A 25,769-nucleotide genomic window follows, 5' to 3' on the forward strand; every position below is an offset into this window, starting at 1 on the left:
GATGAGGTGGTTTGTGGTTGTGAACATGGGTTCTGAGTAATTCGATTGTAAGGGTTTGGGATAGGCAAAGCTTGGACAAAGCTTCCCAGCCTTCACTGCTGATGTGCAGCTTGTGCATGATAAAGGGACATCCATATCCTTGGACAAGCACAATTCCCAAGTTTTTGCTAAATAATTTTACATCCAAATTGAGTTTTCTTATGTGTTTCAATGTCTTTACAATCTTCATTTGTTATTTACAATTGATGACTGATTGTCTGTCAACAGCAAAGCCTCTCTGCGAGATTTTTGCCCTTTTTCTTTTGAAGATACTGGAATGCTTCGGATCGATACTAGGTACTTGGTAGTAATCTGAATGCATTATCTTTATGACAACTGAGTCATGATAGTCCATTTAGTGTAATTTATGGCAATTAAAGTAACGGCTAATCATTTTTGAGTGTTTTCACTTCACAGACTAGGCAAAGTGACTCCATAATAGGATCCACAATCAATCAAACATTAAGAACGTCTCACCAAATTTGCTGCAATTATTGGACAGTTGGTAGTCTTGGAACATAATTTTGTTTTTGCCCTGAACCGAAGCTGAAAAGCAGAGGACAAGAAAATCCCAAATGCCATTGAATTACGTGGCCTTTTCCCTCTCCTTCTTGGATGATCCGTAGCTCTTCAAATGGAAATTAACAAAGAGCGCCAACAGCGAGCCGTTAAACCCCGCATTGAACAACCAGGCCTTTATCCCGGAGCAGCCGCCACCCTCTCTGTCAGCAAACTCGTACCAGAGGAGCATGATTGAGACGGCGAAGCTGAACACGAACTGCACGATCTGCACATCCGTCACCACCCGCTTCCACCTCGGCGGCCGCCCCACGCTGCATAGAAAGTAATACCCATACATCACCGTGTGTACGCTGGCGTTGGTGACGAGCGCCACCGGGAAGAGCGACTGCGCCGCCGCGAGCCAGAGGTAGCACATGACCACGACGGAGGCGTGGTGGTAAACGTGGAGGAAGGTGAGCCGGCGCTTACCGCTGGGGTTGACGAGGATGAGGAGGGTGTCGACGAACTCCAGGAGTTTAGAGAGGTAGAAAACGTAGGCCCAGAAAAAGAGAGGGCCGGTGGAGGGGGTGGGGTTCGGGAGACAGAAGAGGTGACGAAGGGTGGGGAGGACGGCTGAAGCGGAGAGGGAGCAGCCCGCGGCCATGACGGCTGACAGGAGGAGGAGGATGAGGTTGTGGAGGGCGGAGACAGAGCGGAAGAGGAAGGGACTGACGAGGGAGCTTGCGGGAAGGAGACGGCGTAGGATGAGTGTGAGGGAGAGGTAAGAAAGGACGACGGCCGCGAGGAATTCGGGTGAGGCGCCGAATGTCCGGCCGGGGATCCACTCGAAGGAGGAGATCAATGGGTGCTCCACTAGCCAGTGGCGGACGGTCGCGTTGACCAGAGGCATTTTGAGTTTCTTCCCCCTCTCCGGCGCACACTGGGGTGTTAAAGGTTTTGCAGAGCTCCTCTCTCCTGACTTCGAGCTATCCACTTTGTGCCAACTACTTTACGATTTGCTAGTTTAAATGATCGGTTACGATTGATCCACGTTTTATTCTTCTTCTACGTTTATTTATGTAGGGATCAATGTGGAAGAAACAAGAAAATCGTAAATTATTATTGATTTTCACATAGAAGAACAATAATTTATACAAACGAAGCTGTTTCAATCTCCACATCAAGTGAACACCCAGCGACCGAAGCTTCAGTATCTGATTAATGGAGAGATTCAGAACCCTCCCTCCTGCTTCACGATGGTGTAAGGTGAGCTGAAAAAATTAATACCAAGATCAAAGCTAAATTAATGGAAATGCAGGTTCCAGAGATGAAGATATTACCAGCTTCATTCAAATTCAGAATTTACATGGGAACTTAATCTGAGTGGGAAGTTTCATGGCTTCGAAACCAGCCGCCGAGATTATAGAGGAGGAAAGAGGTAACCAAGACCGCCACCATTAACTAAATGCTGGAAATAGTAGATAGTTATAACGCAGATACAGTCAGATCAAACAAATGATTAAGCAAGAAACAGAAACTTATTGCAGAGAAATTCAAGAACCTCCGGAGCAAAGAAGAAGATTTCAGAAAAAAAAAAACTGACAGCGAATTTTGAAGAAGATGAAGAAGAGTAGTTGCAGTGGATAGGATTCCATGTTTTAAGAAAAGTATTACGACTAGTATTGGAAATGTCATCCACCTGAGAATTACGATAGCCGTATCTAGATCGGAAAGGCCATAACAAAGCAAACGGGTTCCATCTTCCCAGTCGACGGGGACCCGTTAACTCTTCGTCTTCTCTTCTGGCTTGGGCCTCATTATTCTGCTGTTCATCGACGTACGAATTCGGCAACTCGAGCCGACAAACCGGACATGAATTGTGAACCCTCAACCAAGGAACAATACAATCCGAATGGTAAACATGCTTGCAAGGCATCTCTCTCACTTCTTCGTCAATTTCAAAATCATCCTTACAGACGGGACAATTTGAAGCTTCAGTCAAATGGGCCTGGGTTATCTTCACCGTTGGCATCGAATCAATCGCCGAACTGGACGCAGGAGGCAGTCCGGGGCGGTCATTTTGGGTGATCTCCTCGATGAGTTCATTTAACCTAGGACCGAAAAAGTAGTTTCTGGGATCGGTACCCGCCGCGGGTGGCCCCATGGGATTGTCAAAAGGCGGCGATTGCGGCGCGGGGCGAACGCGGTCTATAGGACGGAAGATGATCCAGGACCTAGGCTCGTTCCTCGGCCGAGGTCTGGCATTTTCATCTGAAAGCCGCGGTGGCGCAGGCCCAAGCATGAGAGAGAGAGCTTCAAGAAGGCGGTCCCGGGGGGACGCCTCAATGTTGGAAAACTCGACGACGTAGCGGGGACGAGGGAATTGGAGCTCGACGATGAATTGACCAAAGCAGCGCGGACAGAAGATATCCGACGCCGGAACGGAGATTCTGACCGTCCGTTGGCACTGGTAGCACCAATAGAGGTGGAAGTTTCTGAAAAGGTTGACTCTAAGAATACGAGGAGGGTTCTGAGACATGGATGAAGCTGTTTCTCGAACGGGTTGTGGTTGTTTCCTGGGTTCCTGTATCTGTAACCTTGGAGAAGTGGAAACGTGAGGAAGATGGAAGAGGAAAGTGATTTATACAGAGGGAGGAGGGGAGGGAGAGAGGGAAATGGGGATTGCTTTCTGGATATCCCAAAGTTATTCTCTCGATTAAAACATCCCACTCCAAGCATGGTTTCGGCTTCGCAGAAAGCGATTCTTCTAGGAGCGGCGGAGTCAGAAGCAGAGAGGAGGGAAGGAATGAGTGATGCCTAAACTAATTCCAGAAACTACTCTGTATTGTGTCTCTTCAAGAATCAGAAATTTCAGAATGAAGAAGGTAACTAATTCCAGAAAGTAAAACCACCATTGCCGATCAGATTATGCATGGAAAGAGGGATTCAGAGAAATCGCAAAATAAAAGGAGATAAAAAAATAAAAAAAACAGAAGAGAGGGCCAAAACCCTGTTAACAAAGGAGATGATTGGCTCTTAATCCACCAATAGAAGGAATAGGAAAGTGGCAAGCTTCTACTTCCTTGCCCACTATTTTGTTGCAAATGGTAGAGTTGCAAAAGGTATATAAATGGAAGAAAATAAGCTATTCTATATATAATTCTATTTGTATTTGGTATTATCGGTATGGGTATATTGAATAGGTTGTTCTAAATGTTATTCATTTATCTATTTATCAGATGGTAGAATCGATAATCGGGTAATAAAAAATATTATTGGTTTATTGAATAGGTTGTTCTAAATGTTATTCCTTTATCTATTTATCAGATGGTAGGATCGATAATCGGGTAATCAAAAATATTATTGGTATATTGAATAGGTTGTTCTATAAGTTATTCATTTATCTATTTATCAGATGGTAGAATCGATAATCGGGTAATAAAAAATATTATTGGTTTATTGAATAGGTTGTTCTAAATGTTATTCATTTATCTATTTATTAGATGGTAGAATCGGGTAATCAAAAATATTATTGGTATATTGAATAGGTTGTTTTATATGTTATTCATTTATCTATTTATCAGATGGTAGAATCGATAATCGAGTAATCAAAAATATTATTGGTTTATTGTATAGGTTGTTCTATATGTTATCCATTTATCAATTTATCAGATGGTAGTATCGATAATCGGGTAATCAAAAATATTATTGGTATATTGAATAGGTTGTTCTAAATGTTATCCATTTATCTGTTTATCAGATGGTAGAATCGATAATTGAGTAATCAAAAATATTGTTGGTTTATTGAATAGGTTGTTCTATATGTTATCCATTTATCAATTTATCAGATGGTAGAATCGATAATCAGGTAATCAAAAATATTATTGGTTTATTGAATAGGTTGTTCTAAATGTTATCCATTTATCTGTTTATTAGATGGTAGAATCGATAATTGAGTAATCAAAAATATTATTGGTTTATTGAATAAGTTGTTCTAAATGTTATTCATTTATCTATTTATCAGATGGTAGAATCGATAATCAGGTAATCAAAAATATTATTGGTTTATTGAATAGGTTGTTCTAAATGTTATTCATTTATCTATTTATCATATGGTAGAATCGATAATTGGGTAATCAAAAATATTATTGGTATATTGAATAGGTTGTTCTAAATGTTATTCATTTATCTATTTATCAGATGGTAGAATCGATAATCGGGCAATCAAAAATATTATTGGTATATTGAATAGGTTGTTCTATATGTTATTCATTTATCTATCGATAATCGGGTAATCAAAAATATTATTGGTATATTGAATAGGTTGTTCTATATGTTATTCATTTATCTATTTATCAGATGGTAGAATCGATAATCGATGTGCTTATTCGAGTAATAAATTTTTTTTTATTTAATATATGTTAAATAAAAATTGAGTAAATCGATAAAATTACCAAATTTGTCCTTTTATTGAATTCATTTTTTTATTATAAAAGAAGAAACTTTAGACAACCAAGCTTTCATAGCTCAGTTGGTTAGAGCACCCGTTTAGTAAGCGGGAGGTCTTGAGTTCAACTCTCAATGAAAGCAAGGAAGTTTTTTTTTTCTTTTACCTTAATTTTTTTAAAAATAAATAAATTTCATTATCTCCTTCACTAATTCACCTTACTTAATTTTAATTAAAACTAATCAATTAACATTAAGGTAAAAATATTTTACCATGGTAGAGGTCCCACCCAAGGAATCATCATCTCATGACCATGCTAGAATCATTAATAGCTGGAAGAAAAACTAAAAAGCTTTGAATACACACTTGCCTTCCTTCCACCCCCCATTCATAATTCATAAGAGTTGTTCAAAAGCTTGTACCTTCTTCCTACATAAATTTCTCTCTTATTCATTCCTAACTTGACTTTGGGGCCTCAAGAAATCCACCTTTTCAAAGCTTCAACTTCAAGCAACCATTGACAACATCATTTAATACAAATTAAAGGAAGCTTCACTTTCATGGACCACTTGACAATCCCTCAATGCAACTCACCTCATGACTAAGTTTATTTGTCATATTGATTAGCAATATCTATAGGTGGATTGATGGAGTTCTTAATGAATGTCTGCATTTTCAAAAAAAAAAAATCAAAATAAATATTTTAATAAAAAATTTTACTCCCTTTACCTTTTCCATCCTCTTCATTTTCTTTAGAATATAAATTTAATTAATTTTTTTTGTTTAACCAAACTTTTTAGCTGTTTATGCCAATATTTGGGATGAAAGGATTTTAACATGATTTCTCTTAATTTCTCTTGCCTTTAAAAAATGTTGAGGATAAAGAAATGGGTCATGTATTGCTCTCATAAGAGTCCTAGAAGATGGATCAAAGGAAATTTTTTAATAAAAAATTGGTCAACATTTTGAATTCCTATGGTGGTACAAATAATCACTCACATAACTTAAATAAGACAAATAAATCCAACATAATAAAGGTGGTGTCAATGCTTACCTCTTTGTCGAACTGCTTCACCAATCACACAAAAATAAATAATTTAAATAATACCTTTAGTAGGTCTGAGGTGTTTATTTTGTCTTCGAAAGAGATTTGTCTCCTCCTATATTGCACCGGATAAACAATAATTATATCTTTAGATGTTTCAAAAGTCTTTTCAATAACTTCCCATTAAGTTTTATCAGGGTTACTTGTATATCTACTCAATCTTCCTACAATGTAAGAAATATATGATTTAGTACAATTTGATAAATATATTAAACTTTCAATACTTTGAGAATACCTCAATTGAGAAGCACTGTCACCACCATTCGTTTTAAATTTTATGCTAAAATTATATGGTATGCTAATTAATTTACAATTTTTATACTTGAATAGTTTCAACACTTTTTTTTTTTTTAACAATTTTTACACTTTTTTTTTACAATATAAAAACTAACAAAATATTTTTTCCTGATCTGGTAAAAATACGAGTCACATCACAAATGTCACTATATATAAGCTCAAGTAGTTTAAGAGTTTCTACTTATTGACTTAAATGACTTCCTAGGCTGTTTCGACTGGACACATATCTCACATTTATTTTTTGCATCTGAGTAGTAGATGTCATATAAACTACTATTGAGAACACCAAAAATCGATCCACTACACAATAATAATTATTTTTACTATTTATTTTTAGTGTCTGATCTTCCTGATACATGGTCTTCAGAGTTACTAATAGGAGGTTCATTTACAATCACTCTAATGTCCTCCCATCTAGTAATGTTCTTTCCATCTAAAAGTTCATGTTTTAGTGTTTTGTTCACTATATTCTTGGACTTTTCCATTATAACATTTCAAAAATGGAATCTCTTTCAAAATAGTACTTTCAATAGACTTGATACAAAATATTAGAGATCCCTCCCCAAGATGTAACAAATCTTATGCCTTCTTAGATGTGTATGCCATTTTATCTATCTCACATCATTGAGAGGTCTATTTATATAGTTCTTTGTATTTATATGACCATTCAGATCTATAACTGCATGATCCAACTATCTAGATCAGTAACCACCTCATCTAACCTTTTAGATTATAACCACTTGATCTAATAGTTGAGATCAATAATTGTCTTATTTAACTATTCGGATATGTAACCGCTTCATCTAACAATCAAATTAATAACCATTTTATCTGATCATTTAGACTAAAAACCGTCCATTTAATGGTTCAGATTAGTGATAGTTTAATATAACCGGTTAGTTCAGTAATTGTCAATCTAATGATTCAGATCTATAACCATTTTCATCAATTATTAAGATCCTCATCTTCTCCAAGGTCAAATCATTCTAATCAATTTGTAAAAGCATCCACTTACTTGGTCCCCATATGTCACATATGTGATATGCATGGCCCACATGTAACTATTTGATCCTTTTTTAAGAATACATGCCTAAAATTCTCTCTTGTGTAAGGATGGGCATCGAGTTGGTTTCATGGAAATTTGACTCAACATGACCTCAACCTCACCTGAAAACCCCGAGTTTGGGTTTTGAGTTTCATCCCCGAAAGTCGAGGTTGGGGAAGGGGAACAAAAACCCCTTGAGTTTTAGGTTGAGAAGGGGTTTCACCAAACCCGACCCACAGGGATGAGACGAGGTTAAAAAATGGGGGAGGGACAAGTCAGAGATGGGTTTTAAGGGGACGGGGCACAAATGGTCCGAGATTAGATCGGTTTTATGGAGAGAGAGAGAGCGGGGGTGGGGTTGTGGGGCCCAAGCTCGAGCCGACTTCGAGCTCCAGCCTACATTTAAAACTATAAAAAAAAAGTATAGTGATGGCTATGGTACTATTGAACTTCAAGGTATCACAAAGGAGTCCAAGACTTTGCGATGGAGCATACTAAAGTATAATAACCAGTTTAATAAGAGCAAACACCTCTATCAATAGTGTTTATTTAATTGGAAAACAATAACATTAGAGGTTAAGGAACCCAAAAGGGCTGAACAATCGACCCTTTTGAGGTTTGAGATAAATAAAAGCAACTATCAACCAACTAAAGAAGGATTTGACAAGAGCAATTAGAGTAAAGGGTATTTTCATAAACTAACAAGCTGAACTTGAAAAATCTTGAATTTGGCTTGTTATACTTAACATGTCTTATTTCAAGTTTGAACTCGACCTGAACTCAAGTACAAACTGAACTGAACCGATCTCGAACGGTTTGCGAACCGATTTAGCTTGGTGTTGTGGTATTTCAAATGAGCGAATGGAGAAATTCATATTTATTTTTTTGCCAAATCAATTGGTAATTGATTAAAGATATTTTATAGTGAAGTTGGAGGCCACCCATGAGGACAAAGAATGAAAGTTTGTCCTATGCATTTCTTGCCTACTATCTCATGGGACATTCAACAATTGTTTTTCTCCTCCTCTCTGGTTAACAGCAAAGCGTAGGTTTTATATTGTTAAACAACAGTTCAGGATCTAGCAAATGTATCAACTCCATTAGTGGAGGTCGGTGCTATCCCATTCATGATTTTCTTTAAAGGCAAAAGGAGTATTTTCTTTCCCATGCAAGCACAAGCCTGGTTGGCAGAAAGATAAACCTACCCAAAATGTCATATTCAATTGCTTACTACTAAAACTATTTTTATTTTATTTCATGATGAAATCATACACTATATTGTTAATGCAAACAAACACATCAACATCCTATTTTTCTTTTTGAATAAAACAAATCAACATGATGTGGCTTGATAGCTCTTGCTTTCTCTCTCATTAAGCTAAGTAATCCCAAAAGTGAGATCTCCAAACAGAAGTGTGCCAGGAGGAAGGAAACAAGAGAGATAAAAGACTCATAACTGGAGGCCTTGTCAAAGGGAAATCATCTAAGTCTCATCTGCATTGAAGCCAAAGCCTATTTGAGATGCCACCTTGCCCTGTTTAAAAGTTTTGTAGCATTTGTCAGAGGGGGAGAGAGAAAATAGACTCATTCAGGGGGAGAGAAGTCTTCTCTCTGATGTCAATCAACCATTTTATATAATTTTCTCTTCAGAATACCTAAGAAGTGTGGCTTAGGTAGGCCACCAGGCAAATCCCAGCATAAATTGCTTCTGCTGAATGTCATCTCTTCAAATAAACTTCAAGTCAATTGTTCTCATGTGCTCACCATGATCATGTAAACTTGCAGATAATGATGATTATTTCTTTGCCAAGTTCATTTTCACATGAATAATGTCATTAAGATATGCAAAGTGGATAAATATTCCAATAATTAATTCCACTGAGATGCCTTAATGATGAAACCTCATCCCATAATTCCCCTCAACACCATCTAATATCTCATTCTTAAGGCATTGAAGCTTTGAATAATTTGAACTCCTGATCTGCTCTGAAAACTTTGATTTTGAACCAAAAAGAGAGATCTTGGAGGGGGTTCAGTTCTCAACTTGCCCCCTACTTGAAAATTGGTCAGACATGGCACACTCTCATGGGTTCAACCCATGGCCCTCAGAAAACCTGCAAAACCTTATCTTCCTATGATCCAGACTTCTCTTTAGAAAGAAAGATCATCTCAAATGGTGAAGATCTTCGTATCCAATAGAAAAAACCAATCAAACCTTTTCCCTTCTTCACGCACAAGGTTTCCTTTGAAAAGCCTCTCCTGAAAAAGTTTTAATATTATAATGGGAGAAGCTTTATGCCCAAAGCAGAAGTAGCCTTTAATTTTCAAAGGGAAGGTTGGACTGACATGCCACATTATGTGATGCACTGCAGAAACATCTCGACACAGGGTAAGACTAAAAAAAACACAGTTTGCTTTGTTTAATCTCCCGTCTTGGATCTTTATGAAGAAGATAGCATGTTCCCGATAATGGCAGGCCAGTTCAAGTCCAAACCCCCCTTGGGATTTTCAAAACCTTCTCATAACAACCAAAACACCAAGCTCTTCGTTGGAGTCAAAAGCAGACAAAACCATCCATTATTGTCCCCTGAACCTGGATATGTTTATCACTCTGTTTCTGAGATGTAGGTGGGAGTGGTTGAAGAACTTGGCAGGAGAGATGAAAGCAAAGAAAAAATAAGAGGTGGGGGACACCCAGTTATTCTATCCCTGTTTTGGATTCAAGATCTGTAGCAATTTGAATTAAAAAACAGAAAGTGAAGACCAGATTCCTCCATGAAAATGGCAGACGCGGATCACTGTAACATGGGTTCGAAACCCAAAAGTGGAAAGTGATACCATTTGGCAAAAAGAAAGCAAAAAATCCACTCATGCTGGTGAAGAGAAAGAGCAGCACATGGGTCCCCCCCTCCTCCATACTGACAAAACATGAGATGAAAAAGCTTGGAAAAATCATATTCAATTGATCTACATTTCGTGTTTATTTACAGGTTACAGAAGTGATGACCAACTTTTCTCTATGAAGCATGTTAACAAAATTAGACCCAAGCACCAGGGGGACGAAGGGGGTTTGTCAGTCTTCTTTCTCATTCTCACCTTTCTCTGTTACAAACACGGCTGGACATCCGGCTGCTGAGTTTTTTGCTAGCCGGGTCCGGCACCTAACTCTGCAGTACAGGGGCACACATAGCTTAGAAAAAAATACAATGCGACTCGAGCCTGTTCTTAGACATCCAAGTTGCAAAATTTTCCGTCCATCCGGTTCTGGACAGCTTTGACGGCGGCAACTCTGGCAGCAGTGGCTGCTCGATTTGCAGCCATTATAGCTTTGTTCACTTGTTCTTCCACTCGAGGAACTCTAATAGCTTTCTCTGCTGTTCTTCTCGCAGCCTAGAAGAATGATCAGTGAAACAATTAGAGATCCGGGTTACTGAATAGATAAAAATTTCAGAGCAAGAATGAACTAAGGATGTACTTGAACAGCTCGGAGGACCGAATCAGATGATGGCGGTAAGGAGTTCTTTAGAACTCCAGAGTCCCATTCTCCGCTCTGTGTATCACCATTCCGGAAAGTATACATTCCAAAGCCCTGTTTCCGGCCTTCATGCCATGATCCTTCATAACAGTGGCTGTTGGCAAAGTGGTACACTCCAAATCCATGGATTTTATCAGCAAAGTATTCCCCTGCATATCTATCTCCATTCCTGCAAGAGTTTAATTTTACCTTTAGAAGATATTTTCAGGTTTGAGTAGCGACCCTCAGAATGCTTTAATCTTAACCCAGCAGATTGAACAAGAGATGCTTATTTCTCTTATTTTTCCCATCAAAAGAGAGTTTACAGACATCAAATGATTCAGAAAGCATGCAGATTTCAGTGAGTAAATCTATGAACCAGAAATTAAGAGCCTAAAGATACTCTACTGTTCACCCGATCTTGATCCAGAGAACATGAACAGAAACAAACAGTGAACCATGCAAGATATAAATACCAAGACAAAAAAGTCACAAGAAATTGGTAGGACAGTATTTACTACTAGGTTAAAAAATTTCCCCAAAAAGAAAACCCAGAGACGATCAACGGTAAATTCTAACTGTCCAATCCACCCACGAATTTCCGGGTCCCCAGTAAGCAAGAAACGCAAACTAAGAAGATCAAAACCCAGAGTTTTATTCCCCAAACGAAGAGAATTACACTGAAGTAACGGCGAAAAGGTGAGGAAAACAAACAAGGTTTACTGGAAGAACAAAGAGAAATCCAAAATTGGAATCGGAAAACAAAAAAAAGAGGGAAAACAATCCTCTACGGGATCAATTGCAAAAGAATTAAGCGATATCAGGTTACGCACTCACCGGAAGTGATAGCAGCCGATGCCATGCTTCACTCCGCACTTGAATTCGCCAAAATATGAACTTCCATCGGAGCAGGTCTGAACTCCCACTCCATGACTCTGTCCGTTGAACCATTCTCCTGCATAACTATCTCCTGTATAGAACCGGTAGGCTCCATATACATGTCTCAACCCCTGCCGATACTGGCCACGGTACCGACTCCCTCTAGCCCAGCTCTCAATCCCGTATCCGTCGTATCTCCCATCAATCCAATCCCCTTCGTATCTCCCATTCAAGAAATAATTGTAAACTCCACTTCCGTTGCACTTACCCTTGTGAAACTCGCCTTCGTAGATATCCCCATTACTGTAAAACTCCACCCCTTCCCTCACAATCTTCTTCCGATCCTTCTTCAACGACAAAGAATCACCACCCCCGCCGATAGTCCAATCAACGGAAACCCCCTTCGGGAGACCGTTCCTCTTCCGGCTCCGATCCTCCCAAAAGTTCTTAACAGCAAAACCCCTTTTCGCCAGGAACGCGACGGCGACAAGAATCGCAGGAACTAACAAGTTGGGGAAGACGGGTATTTCTTCCGTAAAAAAGAAGAAGAAGAAAACCAAGAAGGCAGCGCCGGCAAGAATCTGCAGAGCGCGGTGGGCGGAGGCGACCGAGACATGGCCGCCCACGGGGAAGGAAAGAGGCTTATGGGGTTTGGGCTTCTCCAAGGCCTGCGACTCCTCGTCTATAGACGAGAGGCTATGAATGGATGATCGAACAGTAGGTGAGCGAAGAAGGGACGACTGAGTTCTCGTCAGCTTGCTGGGGCTTTTCCCTTCCATGACGATATTTTCCCCTCCCCCTCTTCCTTTCACTTAGTCCCCGGACCTGTATCGAGAGATTCTTATGACTGACATCTTCTGCAGAAACCCAGACGGTAATTCTTGGAACAGAAGCAGCAGATTCAAAGATATGAACAACCAAGTACAGATCAGCAGATAACCTCAGAGGAGTAGAAACGGAACTGGAAACCGGAGGAGTGGAAGGACACAAAATTTCACGAACTGTTTAGGGAACCGGGTTTTATAGTCAGCGAGAGCGAGCGAGATTCTCAACGGACCGCTTCTTTTCAATGTGCACCGTCGATCTTTAAATCAACCGTCATACAAGTCCCCGGCGGCTTTCTTCTCGCATAGAATGAGTCGCCCTTAGATTGGAAGATCCGGTCATCGGATCTGGGATCCGACAGAACGTGTGGTGGGTCCGGCAACACTTTCCGTTTAGTAGGTGCAGTGTACTGTATTTCTTGTTCGGCACGTGTAGCGTTGGATTGCTTTAAAAGAAAGCATCCGCGGTCCGGATTTTGAAACCGGATCCTCCACGAAAGGGCCCTTGGGTCCACTTCCAAATTCCGTTTATGAAAACTTTTTCACAAAAACCCCACCCCACCCCCCAAAATAAATAAATAAATAAATAAAATAAGATGATATATAATTATAAAGTAAAGTCTAAACTGTCTTGTGACTCTTTTCTGGTTCATATTTAAAAATAATTATTTACATTAAAAATATTTAAAAAAGTAAAATAAAATACATGATAGCCACAATTTGTTGGTTCTTGTATAACACCAGTTATGACCCTAGCCTAGTGCAACATGTAAATATTGGGGTCCTTCGAATTTGGCACATCGATAAGTTTCGCCAATTGGTACCTTTGATTCTATAGTCGGAAAAAAAATATATCGATACAACAAGTTACACTAATTTTGGTCAGGAGTGTGGTGTACTCATTTGGTATGGAACATGCATAGGAGAATAATCTTTCATGTTAGATAAGTAGGCACTTTATAAAAAAGTTTTCTTTCCTCAAGCTTCTTAGAGTACTTTTATGAGTGTTTGTGTTTGGATGTTTTCTTAGAAGAGTAAGAGAATTTGGAGTGTTTTTGTGATGGTGGTGGGGATTAAATACAACTTTGTGATTTGACAACTTTTAACCTATGTTTTCTTGTGGGAGTTATTTTATTAATAACTCCCTTCCCTTCATGGGAGATTACTCCCCTTATTGGCATAAACAAGTGGGAGGAGCCCAAAATGGTTTGGCCATTACCTCATTTTGAGAAGTTTGCTCTTCTAACCTTCATTTTTTTTTTTTTTATTATTAAAGAATGACATCATTGATGTCATGTGATGCATGGCAAGAGGGTTGATCACCAAGTGAACCATTCTATACGTCTTTGAGCTTTGAACTTGGTAGTAGAGTTGTTTAGTATTAGGACCCCTCAAATTTGATATAGCCCACCTGACAACGGCTAGCCAATACATCCAACAGACCGATTTGTTAGGTGCTGAAAGCTACCGCCTACAAGAATGGACGGAACCATTCTGACACCCATCCTGCCTATTCTTGAGCGCCTCTCACGGGATGTGGCGTGCCCAACTCTGATACCATGATAACGGCTAGCCAATATACCCAACACACCGATCTGTTAGGTACGAAAAACTACCGCATACAAGAGTAGATGGAACTACTCTGACATCACCCACCTCAAAGTTTCTTCATTAATTATTTACTCTATTAATTATTTATGATGCCCCCAAAAATAAATACCTCAATATTTTTGGAAAATATGTAAATACTTTATACTCTTGAAATTCTACTTCTTTTGTATGTAGGCACACGAGTCGTTGTAATGGGGGATTCACATGGTAACACCGACTGAATCGGGAAGGTGCGTTTCTTTGTATTTCTCCGATAAGCCTACATTTCATAACATATATATTATGATGGGGTGTGTTTGTGCCAATAAGAACATGTAACAAAATGCTATAAAAACATTTTTTTTATTGATCATAATGTTTCACTAGAATTTCTTTGGCTTGATTCTTCTTTATTTCTCTTGTATTTGAGACATGTTACAAATGATGAAAAAAAAAATAGTTTTATATTATTCAAATTGAAAAATATAAGAATTAGTTTTAGAAAAATATAGGAAAATATATTGAGAAAAGAAAGAAAGACAAGGAGGGCTCCATCTTTTTGCTCTCTCCTGCCCACATGCTGGCATGGAGGCAGCCACTTCCACCGGCGGCTCTGTCCGGCTCACCTCCATCGAACCGAAAGAAAAGGGTAGGCTGGGGCCCTCTCCTCTACCTCCGCTTCCTTGCCTCTCTCCGTCTTCACCAAATTGAACACTTATTTGAAAACATCATTATTCTGGCATGTAACTTTTTTCTTTATTCAGGAAGCAGTAACACTCAAAACTCCGAATAGAATTCTCACAGTCTGACTTTGGCTCCCTTCTTTCTTTACTTGGCTTTCACTGTTTGATCCACTCAGGCTTATATACCCTTTTTAGCACTGCCCGTGTTGATTTCGAGCTACACATGTGCTCATGCCACGATTTTTGCTCTTCCCTTCCGTTTCTCCTCCCTAGCTTCTACTTCTCTCTATAATTTTGGCATGTTCTCAATTCCGTCCTTCAAAACAAGCCATTTTGATGCTTCTTTCCACACTTGTATCTAATTTCTCCTCTCATTAGTATAGTGGAAGTGAATCATTCACAGGACTTCTTTCTCTTGTTGTTCGGTTGGCTTTCTGCTCCTAATTTTGGCTCTCCTGCTTTTGGAGGGAACGAGTGGCTTTTCAATTTTCCTACTTTCTTTTATATTTTTCACATTCACCTGAACAGAGAAACATTGTTTGTCTTCTATTTTCTCTCATATTTTATTTCAACTTCTAAGCAAGAGAAAATAAATCTTATTCATTTTCTCTTTCTTTTTCTTTTCCTTTTCCTCAATTTCCATGCTGCCAAACACAGCTTTAATGAGTACCCCCCAACTGCCTGTAAATAGATGATTGCAGTGAGCAACCTCTCCATAAACGATGACAGTTAAAGCTTCTTGGAAGGGTGGAACTGTCCGGACATTTATTTGCACGCTATCACAGCAGTTTCCACAAGAATTTTCGGTAGTATAAACTGATCATTTGAATGACATAGCAGGTTAAAGTCCAAACTAGTTTCATTTGAAAAACAATGTTTACCAATCAAATTCAAGATCACAAGTTCAGAAACTTCCCTCATGACAAAGTAACATGATCCACTTTATTGTGCTACTTTAATCAACAGAGAGTATAACTCTAACAAAGTTTACACTCTCCTCAACTTCTCTTTCATCCTTTGGACTGCGGACCTCAGAGTCTCCTCATCCTTGCAGAAAGTGAATCTCACCAAATTCTTTCCCTCCTCAGGATTGAGGTAAAACACACTGGTTGGAATTGCAACCACACCTACACTCTTAATCAAGTACTCACAGAATGCAATATCATTCTCCAACCCAAAAGGTGTGTGATCCACCACCACAAAGTAAGTCCCACTCGACGGGTGCACCACAAAGCCCACCTCCTTGAGACCCTCCACCAATATTGCTTTCTTGGCCGAGTAATCTCTCCTCAACTCCTCGTAATATGAATCTGGGGCTCGCAAAGCTGTTGCAGCTGCTGATTGCATCGGTGTTGAGGTGGCGAAAGTCAAGAATGCATGGGCTTGCCTCACTCCCCATGTCAGATGCACAGGTGCAATAGCCCACCCTATCTTCCAGCCTGTTAAAGAGAAGGTCTTCCCAAGAGAATTAAGAGTCACAGTTCTCTCATACATTCCAGGGAGAGACGCCATGGAAATATGATCAGCTTCAAATGCTAACTTATCATAAACTTCGTCTGTGAAAACCAATACATCATTCTCATTGCAGAGAGAAGCAATGACTTCAAGTTCTTCTCTTGTGAACATCTTCCCAGTCGGGTTGTGAGGTGTGTTAATCAGAATCGCACGGGTGTTTTTTGAGATTGCAGAATTGAGCTCATCAAGAGGAACCGCAAAATCAGGTGGGCGGAGAGTGATAGCCTTTATTTTAGCCCCAGCCATTGAAAGAGTTGCTTCATAAGAATCATAAAATGGTGCAAAGAGGATCACCTCATCACCAGGGTTTATCAAGCCCAACATGGTGGCCGCAATAGCTTCAGTGCACCCAGATGTCACAGTGATTTCCTTTTCAGGGTCCACCACAAGGCCCGTATCCTTTCTGAATCTAGCAGCTATGGCAGAATTTAAGTCAGGCACTCCATAACCTCGTGCATACTGATTTTTCCCTTCTCTGATTGCCTGGATGGCAGCTTCTTTGACAAACTCAGGGCCATCAAAGTTGGGAAAGCCTTGGCCAAGGTTTATGGCTCCGTGTTTGATGGCAAGAGAACTCATTTGGGTGAAGATTGTGGTCTTAAACTTCTCCAATCGCTCTGAGACCTGAGAAAAAAGGACATGTATTCTCCTCAACTGACATTTTTGTCACATAATATTGAGCTTGTTAAAGAATAGAAAATTTAGAAACATGGTTTTCTGAATTGGAATTGAGATCCTGATTTTTTGAGTTGGATTGGGCAAGTAGGACCAGGTCTCGCGAGTCTGGTGGTCGGATTCCACCTGAGCCAGGGGGGACCCACCCATTATGGAGGGGTCGAGTCTGATCCCTCCCCCCCCAGCCTGACTTGCCCAGTCACAAATTCGAGTCAACCATCCACGTCACGGATCAACTCGGTGAGTAAAAAAACCATGTTTATAATAGTAGGTGGCTCAGTGGAAAATTATTACTGTAACAACAAACAGCAACACGACTTTAATTCTTCTATAGCTCCACTTAATGGAGCTCCAGTGTAAGAGAATAAAACAAATAAAAAGAAACTGTTCAGTATGCACCATAAAACACAGTAGTTAGGAGCTATCCAGCACGGAGGAATATCAATCTCAGTTATGGATGCAGCAAAATGGGTTGAAGGTCTCCTCCAGCCAGAAGAAGGCTCCATTAAGTAAGACCACATTGGTATTGAAGGTATAACAACTACCTAATGAGCAATAGGATATAACTTGCATATGATTGACCACTATTACCATGATAGCTTTAAAAATCTTTTCTGAGATATCAGATAACTACTGAGAAGAATTAGAACTGTCATCTACAGGATCAAACTTGAGAATCAAAGTTTTTTCTTTCCTAATGGAGAACTTCAAAATGTGTGGGGAAAGATGTTCAGTACTTATTACCAACAGTGATACTTACAATGTTCTTTTCCCGTGGAAGTTTTTTGCTTTTTTTTTAAGAAAAACGAGAGGAAGACACATTAAGGTGGCGTGCCATGCGCACATGTGCTCTCCTTCTCCAAAAAATACTTTTAGGGAACTCTACGGGTGCATTAGTTTTGTAGTGTAGGAACCATAAGGATGTAAGTCTTGCTTCCTTATGTTATGAAAAAACATATTACTCAATAAATTGAGAGCAGGACCACCTTGGTCCCCAAAGTGAGATAAAAAAAAAAAAATCATAGAGAACCACCAGGATGTCATAAAATATATGTCCAAACGCTTGAAAAACATGCATGCATTTTATGGAATATGCACTGATTTCAAACTTCCTTCTACATGCATAGGCACAAAATTTGACCACCGTGGCAGCATGAATTGAACTAGATGCATAGCTGATTAAAAGATTGATGTGTTGGGATATCTGATGCAAACTCTATTGGGTGCAAGATGGATAGGAGGTCCACCACTTAGTATTGTTGTTTTGTTGGAGGTAACCTAGTAAAATACAAGAGTAAGAAATAAGTTGTAGTGGCTAACTCTAGATTTGAAGCAAAGTATAAGGCGATGACTAAGACAGTTAGTGCTCATGCGGGTGAAATCAATTTTTATTGTGTTTGGATTTCACATTTCAAACCCTATGATTATGAATTGTGACAATCAAACAGCCATCTACATAGCTAGTAATCCAATCTTCCACAAGAGGATAAAACACATCGAGGTCAATTGCCATTTCATTAGAGATGTCGTGATGCAAGGGAAGGTTGTCACCCATATGTGAATGCATCTGAACAACTTGGTGATGTGTTTATAAAGTCCCTTGGAAAGTGTGAACATTTGGTATTTTGTGACAAGCTGGCTCTATTTGACATTTATTCCCCATATTGAGGGGGAGTATTAAAATACTGATGTAGGGGTATTTTGGTTATTTTGCATACTTGTATATCTCTCATAAAGTTACAACCACCTAGATTTTATATTAGGACTCTAGTTTTCAACTTTCATTGATTTCTGAGCCCTTATTCAATGCAGCTTTCATTACTGTTTTCTCCATCTCTCAGATCTTTCTTTTCTCTTGCTCTTCTCCTTTCTTCCATCCAATCATGCAACTTTTCAAAACAAAAAGAAAATAAAAAAGGAAAAAAAAGAAAAGAAAAGAACACACCCAAAAATTCCTGGATAATACCAAATGCATCAGGTGCTTTTCTCAGAGCAAGCTGAGATCAACTTTTAAACATCCTTCCAAATAACATCCATAACATCACATGCTCTTTTAATAGGAATGCTTTTAGGCCCCTGCAATCTGAGCTGTTGTAAAAGTCCACATCCACACCTTATAGCAATAAACTTTTGAATCGATTTACAAGTAGTTTCCAAGTGATCTTTACCTAGACATATTAGAGAGGAAAAGTAATGTTGTTCATTTAAATATTACTTTTAACCAAATAATTGTGCTTTCGTCTGTTTCTTTGAACTAAACATCACCCTTAATAGTGTTTAATTTAAATCTTCTTTCATGCAAACTATTGAATGAAGAAATTTAACAGTCAACTAATATATTAATACATCATCATCATCATCATCATCACCAGAGACCTGACCTAACTAATGACGAAAACTGGCTGATGTGCTCAAGGAAAGATTTGAGCAGATGTAGGCAACAGCCAATTATCTGGCAGAGGTTCACTGAGAAGTGCATGCAGAAGGTCATTTAGTTGAAGTAATATGCATTAGTTGACAATCCAAATCTTCTTCACTCTTGGCTCCTCTTTCCCTTCGCAAACAGCAATTACAAATACAAAGCCAAAAAGATCAACTTTCTCAAGGTCAATCTCTTCCGTACGAAACCAATATGTTTACAAAGAAAGGGTGGCTCTGTAGCACTTGTTTGATGTGGTCAGGAACTCAAATTGATGTCTACCTCTCAAATCAGAGGGTTTTGAACGAAAGAGAAAAAGGTCTAACCCACGCAAGATTAGAGTATCCTTAGTAATTGATACTAAGGAGGGGATTTCTTTTTCTTCCTTTTTATCAGGAATAAGTGATATCCTCTTCAGGTAACATTGTGCTTCGGTGATGACGAGTCACATGCCACACACAGGATAGTAGAAGTTAATGAATGATTATATAGATCTCACTCTTGAACAACACTTTGAAAGCCAACTCCAGCTCTTAAGGTAACAAAATGGTTTAATATACTAAAATGCACACCAAGAAAAAGCTAACCTTATTGATTCATTCATATTCATCAGAGCCTTCTCCTAATTATGTTACCTAGGCTATATGAATATCTCCCCATTCCGCTCTATCATTTGTTAGTTCCATTGCATACTTGGCCTTCTTAATATGAAATATGGAGAGCAAAAGAAAAAAAAAATCTTTCTTAAAAACTGAAAACCAAGAATCCATCTGTGCGTCAAATCGAAGGATGCTCACAAGTAAAAAGAACGGCCTGAAGAGTAGAAACAACCGAAAAAACGCATCCTTACTCAAAATGTATAACAGGACTCTTAGACACACCAAACCAACATGCAATCAGATATTGAACACAAGTCCAAGGGAAGAAGACGGAAAACCCTTTTCAAAAGACTAGCTTGCCCAAAAATCCAGAGCTCACAGCATGAGTACATCTTGTGCACTTACCTGCAAAGACAAAGGGGTCTTCTGCGTAGGCTGTTCCGACCCTGAAGCAGCTTCTTTCTCAGTGGAGACTGTAGAAGCGGTCGCCATGGAAACAGAGCTGGTGGAGTTGGCGACTGTCCTCTTCCAATGGCAGGGACTACGATAAAAGGAGGAGCCGAATCGCGTCTGTCTGAATCCGAATGGCTTCAGCATTTGAAGGTCTTGGGCATTTGGGAAAGGAATCGACGCCCACGTCAGCATAACCAACGGCTGCGTGGGAGAATTTTTCTGCCTGGAAACGGCTCTCTGAAGCGGAGAGGCGCGGAGACCACGGCGGCTGAACTGAACCGAGACGGAATTCGTGGCAAGAACCAGACACTCCAAAAAGGGAAGGACCCACCTATAACAGTATCTCATGTATCGAACGGGGAATCAAGGAAAGTTCAATATGCCCACATCTCATGTTAGAAGAGAACCTGAGCCCACAAACCAAGAAATACATGTATATCTAAGAAAGGTAGAAGATGGGCTCAAGACCCATATAGGAAGTAACATGATGGTAAATAAAAAGTTATCTCATAAAGATGATATTGATATAATTAGTTTAAGTTTTAGAGGTATAATTATAATATTATAATTTTATTCATCTAAAAATAGAGCATAAGGGGGAAGGGAGGACATAAGTTTATCACCTCTTTTTTTTTCCTGTTTTCTCCCAATATGTTGTCTCTCATTTTCTCCCTGAGCTAAATCCATGGAGTCCTGAAAATCAACATTGTATCAGAGCATTGATTTTTAAGACTCGTAGCTATGGTTTCTTTTTAGAATTCCAATTTTTTTTCCTTTTCAATTTTTTTTCCTTTATCTTTCTTCTTTGTGCCCTTATTATCTATTTTATTTGTTGTCATTTTATACGAGAAGTTCATATATACCATTTGTAACAAGTTGGGAATTCATGATGTTCTCTCACCCTAGCTTGAGGAAGATGGGTCAAAACCCATATGACTAAGGAAAACCCACATGTCCAAGTGTGTTAGAAGATGGGTCAAGGAAGACTCACACACTTAAGAGAGGTGGAAGATGGGTTCAAACCCACAAACCAAGGAGAAAACCCACATAGTGGTGGCATAATGGTAAATAAAGAGTCATCTAATAAATATGATTTTGATATAATTAGTTTAAGTTTTAGGGGCATAATTTTAATATTATGGTTTAATTCATTTACAAATAGAGCCTCATGGGGAGGGTTAGGACATAAGTCTATAACCTTTTTCTTCTTTCTGTTTTGTCCCAACATATCGTTTCTCCTTTTCTCCATGCGCTAAATCTATGGAGTCCCAAAAATCAATATATTAAAAACGAATTTAAGTAAAACTAAGATTTTATTTGATAAAGTTAAATTGAATTAGTAGAGCTAAAACAAATGATGTGAACAAAGGCTGGTTTTACTCTGTTACATTGTGGGACCCACCATGGTTGCACGAGCTGGTGGAACCCACCGTGAAATCGTGGGATGCCAAGAAGAGTCTTCATAAAGAGTTAGAATTTTAGTTATATTAGATCTCTAGTAGATTGTGTCATCTTTTCAAGATATGTTTATCTTAGAGAGTTAGAGTTTGAGTTATGTTAGAATTCTAGTTTACATTGAGTTATCTTATCATGATAGGTTTATCTTTAAGAGTTAAACTTTGAATGTAATTAGGATTCTACCACATCCTCCACTATAAATAGAAGACTTGGTTAAAAGTATTTTTATGATTATTCATATTGTGAGTTATTCACTTTTCTGAACTTATCAAGTTTTCCTTATGGCATTCAAAACCGACTTATCAAACGGATTTTTCATCCCCGTGTGTGGCGTCTTCACCATACCAAGGTTCTTGCTTTGCTAAGCAACTGGTCGCGGTTTCAATCAAACTTGAAAAATCTTGGGGACAATTTCCAGATTTGGTATCAGGTTTCGTCAATGGTTGACGTGGTTCTTATCAACAAATTTGGTAGATAAAACTTGGGTATTCATTCATACTTGGGTATTTTTATTAAAAATTTTGCTCTCCATTTGGAACTTGGATCTTTTGAAAAACATACCATCAACGAGCCAAGATTCCAGTAAATGGAATCTAACAAAGCTAAATTGAATCAAGTGGAGTAAAATGAATTTGGCATATACCCAAGTTTTGTCATAACTTGTCTATCTGTTCAAAACTTAGGTACTTTTATTTTAAAAATGGGTATCCATTTAGAACTTAGGTATTTTGAATTTAATTTCGTTACATTTAAATTAGCTCACCAAATTTCAATTTATCTGCTGCTTTTTCACACTTGACATTCTCACGTGATTTTTTTACCTAACTTTTCTTATTTAGCAAAATGTCATTGGTTGTTGTAGTGTTGCACCTTTATTGCATTTTTGCATATTTGAACTCAAATACAAAGAGCAATAAGGGACCCACCCAATCTTAAGGCAACACATTTGGAAAGGGTTCAAAACTATAAAAAAAAAAGGAGTAAATAGCTATTCACCTTAAAGTTAATATTTCACTAGGTAAAAGTCAAACAACATCTACTACAAATAGATCAAAGGGTCCAAATTACAACACCAATCCAACACATGAGGCTTATGGCCAACAACAACAAGGTACAAGCACAAAGTTTACATAAAAGAATTTTCAGCAACAACTATCAATCAACTTATATAAGTCTAGAACTAAGTAAGAAACTTTCGATGGCTTTTCACTGAGAGTTAACATTTCACTTAGTAAAAGTCGAATGGTATCTAAAGCAACAAACTCAAGGGCCCAAAATTACAATACCATCCAACACTAGAGACTTACGGGTAACTACAACTAGGTACAAGTATTTAGACCCTTAAAAGGATTTTCAGCAAGAACTACTAATCAACTTATCGAAGCATAGATCAATTTATAGCACGACAAGAATTACTTGTTTTATAATACATCTTAGACCATCTAATTTGGAAAAATATTACAATAACAAAAGATGATAAATGGTACTCCCAAGTCTAGGTGATCCTACCACAACAATTAGTAACTCAATTTAATTTTAATTAAATAATTTTAAAGTATATGCTCAATGAGATTTCTAAAACTCAAAATTTGGAGTTTCAAAAGCTGTGGGATGGTCTAAATGTGAAGCTTAATATACTAGAATCACAACATTGAACTCAAATTACACAAGTTACTTATTTAAAATTTATAATTAATTCTTAAATATTTGTTGTCATCAAAATTAATTAACTTCATCTAGAGAGGACCTAGACATGGGGGGTCCAACCCATATCCAACCTGACTCTTGGCCTACCCAAAGGCTAAGGGGGCAACTAGTGCACAAGTCCTAAGGCACTATTAGCCCTACACACAAGTCTACAATGCCTTAGGGCTTCGAGAGAGCACATTTTGTCCTTAGCTCATTGGGGGTTGTTGGGATTCAATCTAGCTTTTGGTAAAACGTTGCAAAGGTGGGCTATGCTCATCCTTAAGTGTGCTTCTCCTGTTGTGTGGAGAAGGGAGGGGACAGTGTTGTGTGGAGAAGGGAGGGGACAGTAGTTGCCCTCCAACTACGAAAAAAGGGGATGGGGAGGCCTCCTCCTCTATTGAGTTTAAGCTCGAGCTCCAACCTACATTGAAAACATTAAATAAAATACCATGTCAAATAAACTATACATAAAACTATTAGTAATTTATGCATGTACTATGCATAAAATTGTGTATAAATATTGTTAATCCCAAACACAAAATATCAAATCAAATAGCATTATCAAATTTAATTTGATCACTCGAACAAAAACTTTAAATCAAGTATATATTTGAATTAACCAAACAAAAACTAGGAACCAAATATTAAGCTCAAAATTTTGTATTTTTGTTGTTCACAATCACAATACTAAACTGATTTTTAGCATGGAAACTCATTCCTAAAAAACCAAAATCAAAAGAAACACTCTAGCGCTTTCCCTTTGTGCAAGAAAACCATATGCCTTTATGTTCTTGTTCCCTCAAATGCATGAGCAAAGTCTACACCTATGAAAATAAACAAAAGAACAAAATTTATTATTTTTTTGATAAAAAAAATACCCTTCTACTACTAATTACTTTATGTAATGGAAAATATAAGATGAGAAAAATTTTAAAAATCATGTAATGGGTAGCATTACCTTCATAGGTTTCTTCTTTGGCTACAACCATCAAACAAAAATTTATTACATAAAACAAGAATATCTATAAAAAAAACATAATAATAATTAAGCAATATTAATTCACCTTTTGATTTTTTTATACCATAAAGAACCCGAATATAATCAAAACATGAACTGTATTTGGTACCAAGGCAGAATAATATGGATTTACTACTCTACCACCGATACTAAAGGTATACTTTGGGGCTACTTATAGATATGGGAATTGCAAGAATCTTTACTGTCATTTCAGATAATACCCAAGTTTCAAGTTGTTCACTTCTCCCATTCTAAAATATCAAAATCATAATGTGAAGTTTCTTCACAAATATACTCACATTCTTCAAGATATTATCTAATTTTGACTTTGGTGAACTCACCATTTCTACTTGTTTCACATAAATCATTAACTTTGACCAACCTGAACTTGATGAAAAATGTGAACAATAACTTGTGGAAATACCTAAAGAGCTAACATATGAAACAATTTTTTCATTACTAATTCCCACATTACACATCACTACATATTCACCATAAATCTCAAATATGGTCCTACAAACTAAGTTTACATTCATTCTAGCTTCCAAAACTAGAAAACACATTTCAATCGATATTAATTTAACCCTTGGATCCAATCATCAACAAGTTGCATTCACCCCATACTTTTCAAAATTTTCTTCCATTTTACTAATCATTGTCCTAATGAAAATATTTTCATTTATAGAATAATGATTCAAAACTCCTTTTTATTATATATCTCACTAAGGTACAAATTACATGTAGTGTAGTCACTCCCACAAAAGATATTAGTGGCTACATTAAAATTTTCTAGAATCTAACACATTATTTTAACCTTTTTTCATTCATCAAGACTTGGTAAATAATCAAAAGTTGACTCTATATCTTAGAATCTAGGAAATGCATATTTAAATTTTAATGCAGTAAACAACATGTCGTAAGTAGAGTTCCAATAAGTTGGACAAATTAATGACTAACCTATTTGCACATAATTGTAATTGCTGCAAAGATTCAAAAAAAAAGTGTGAAGTCTTATCTCA

General features: G+C 38.0%; 4 protein-coding genes and 1 non-coding gene across 10 annotated transcripts; 1 reads left to right on the top strand and 4 right to left on the bottom strand.

Annotated features, from left to right (window-relative positions):
* Positions 1-413: 413 nt before the first annotated feature.
* LOC137941857 (fatty acid elongase 3-like) lies at positions 414-1,521 on the bottom strand. The gene has a single exon (XM_068787462.1). It carries the CDS (start codon positions 1,448-1,450, stop codon positions 626-628), a length of 825 nt encoding a protein of 274 aa, XP_068643563.1. The 5' UTR covers positions 1,451-1,521; the 3' UTR covers positions 414-625.
* A 118-nt stretch (positions 1,522-1,639) lies between these two features.
* LOC137941855 (E3 ubiquitin-protein ligase RZF1-like) lies at positions 1,640-3,461 on the bottom strand. 6 transcript variants are annotated; one of them, XR_011110446.1, is made up of 3 exons: positions 2,240-3,461; positions 1,907-2,008; positions 1,640-1,811 (listed from the first exon to the last, which is right to left on the bottom strand). XR_011110446.1 is itself a non-coding variant. In XM_068787458.1 (3 exons), exons 1-2 carry the CDS (start codon positions 3,077-3,079, stop codon positions 1,915-1,917), a joined length of 927 nt encoding a protein of 308 aa, XP_068643559.1. In that variant the 5' UTR covers positions 3,080-3,461; the 3' UTR covers positions 1,640-1,811; positions 1,907-1,914. The 6 variants fall into 6 exon arrangements, 5 of the variants coding, with proteins under 5 accessions (XP_068643559.1, XP_068643561.1, XP_068643558.1 ...); XM_068787458.1 differs by having other exon boundaries at positions 1,907-2,001; XM_068787460.1 differs by having other exon boundaries at positions 1,640-1,786; positions 1,881-2,001.
* Positions 3,462-5,056: 1,595 nt separating this feature from the next.
* Positions 5,057-5,130, top strand: TRNAT-AGU (transfer RNA threonine (anticodon AGU)). Its single transcript has one exon. It is a non-coding gene; the product is annotated as a tRNA-Thr (tRNA).
* A 5,154-nt stretch (positions 5,131-10,284) lies between these two features.
* LOC137941600 (uncharacterized) lies at positions 10,285-12,796 on the bottom strand. The gene is made up of 3 exons (XM_068787082.1): positions 11,786-12,796; positions 10,910-11,138; positions 10,285-10,824 (listed from the first exon to the last, which is right to left on the bottom strand). The coding sequence occupies exons 1-3, from the start codon at positions 12,604-12,606 to the stop codon at positions 10,660-10,662; spliced, it is 1,215 nt and encodes a 404-aa protein (XP_068643183.1). The 5' UTR covers positions 12,607-12,796; the 3' UTR covers positions 10,285-10,659.
* A 2,982-nt stretch (positions 12,797-15,778) lies between these two features.
* LOC137942100 (uncharacterized) lies at positions 15,779-20,885 on the bottom strand. The gene is made up of 2 exons (XM_068787782.1): positions 20,538-20,885; positions 15,779-17,063 (listed from the first exon to the last, which is right to left on the bottom strand). Exons 1-2 carry the CDS (start codon positions 20,775-20,777, stop codon positions 15,912-15,914), a joined length of 1,392 nt encoding a protein of 463 aa, XP_068643883.1. The 5' UTR covers positions 20,778-20,885; the 3' UTR covers positions 15,779-15,911.
* Positions 20,886-25,769: the final 4,884 nt, after the last annotated feature.

Source organism: Aristolochia californica, unplaced genomic scaffold, assembly GCF_029961685.1.
Source record: "Aristolochia californica isolate CCGP_79_NKW_82.1479 unplaced genomic scaffold, dmAriCali1.0.hap1 SCAF_9, whole genome shotgun sequence".
Classification (NCBI taxonomy): Eukaryota; Viridiplantae; Streptophyta; class Magnoliopsida; order Piperales; family Aristolochiaceae; genus Aristolochia; species Aristolochia californica.

What these genes read in the sequence shown, in the direction of transcription:
- LOC137942100 (XM_068787782.1), bottom strand. Translation starts at nt 20,777, where the DNA reads ATGCTGACGTGGGCGTCGATTCCTTTCCCAAATGCCCAAGACCTTCAA. An exon ending in AGACCCCTTTGTCTTTGCAG is followed by an intron (nt 17,064 to 20,537) that starts GTAAGTGCACAA and finishes CTTTTTTCTCAG; the next exon opens with GTCTCAGAGCGATTGGAGAA.
- LOC137941857 (XM_068787462.1), bottom strand. Translation starts at nt 1,450, where the DNA reads ATGCCTCTGGTCAACGCGACCGTCCGCCACTGGCTAGTGGAGCACCCA.
- LOC137941855 (XM_068787458.1), bottom strand. Translation starts at nt 3,079, where the DNA reads ATGTCTCAGAACCCTCCTCGTATTCTTAGAGTCAACCTTTTCAGAAAC. An exon ending in ACGGCTATCGTAATTCTCAG is followed by an intron (nt 2,002 to 2,239) that starts GTGGATGACATT and finishes TCCAGCATTTAG; the next exon opens with TTAATGGTGGCGGTCTTGGT.
- LOC137941600 (XM_068787082.1), bottom strand. Translation starts at nt 12,606, where the DNA reads ATGGAAGGGAAAAGCCCCAGCAAGCTGACGAGAACTCAGTCGTCCCTT. An exon ending in ATCGGCTGCTATCACTTCCG is followed by an intron (nt 11,139 to 11,785) that starts GTGAGTGCGTAA and finishes AAACTCTTGCAG; the next exon opens with GAATGGAGATAGATATGCAG. An exon ending in CGGTCCTCCGAGCTGTTCAA is followed by an intron (nt 10,825 to 10,909) that starts GTACATCCTTAG and finishes TCATTCTTCTAG; the next exon opens with GCTGCGAGAAGAACAGCAGA.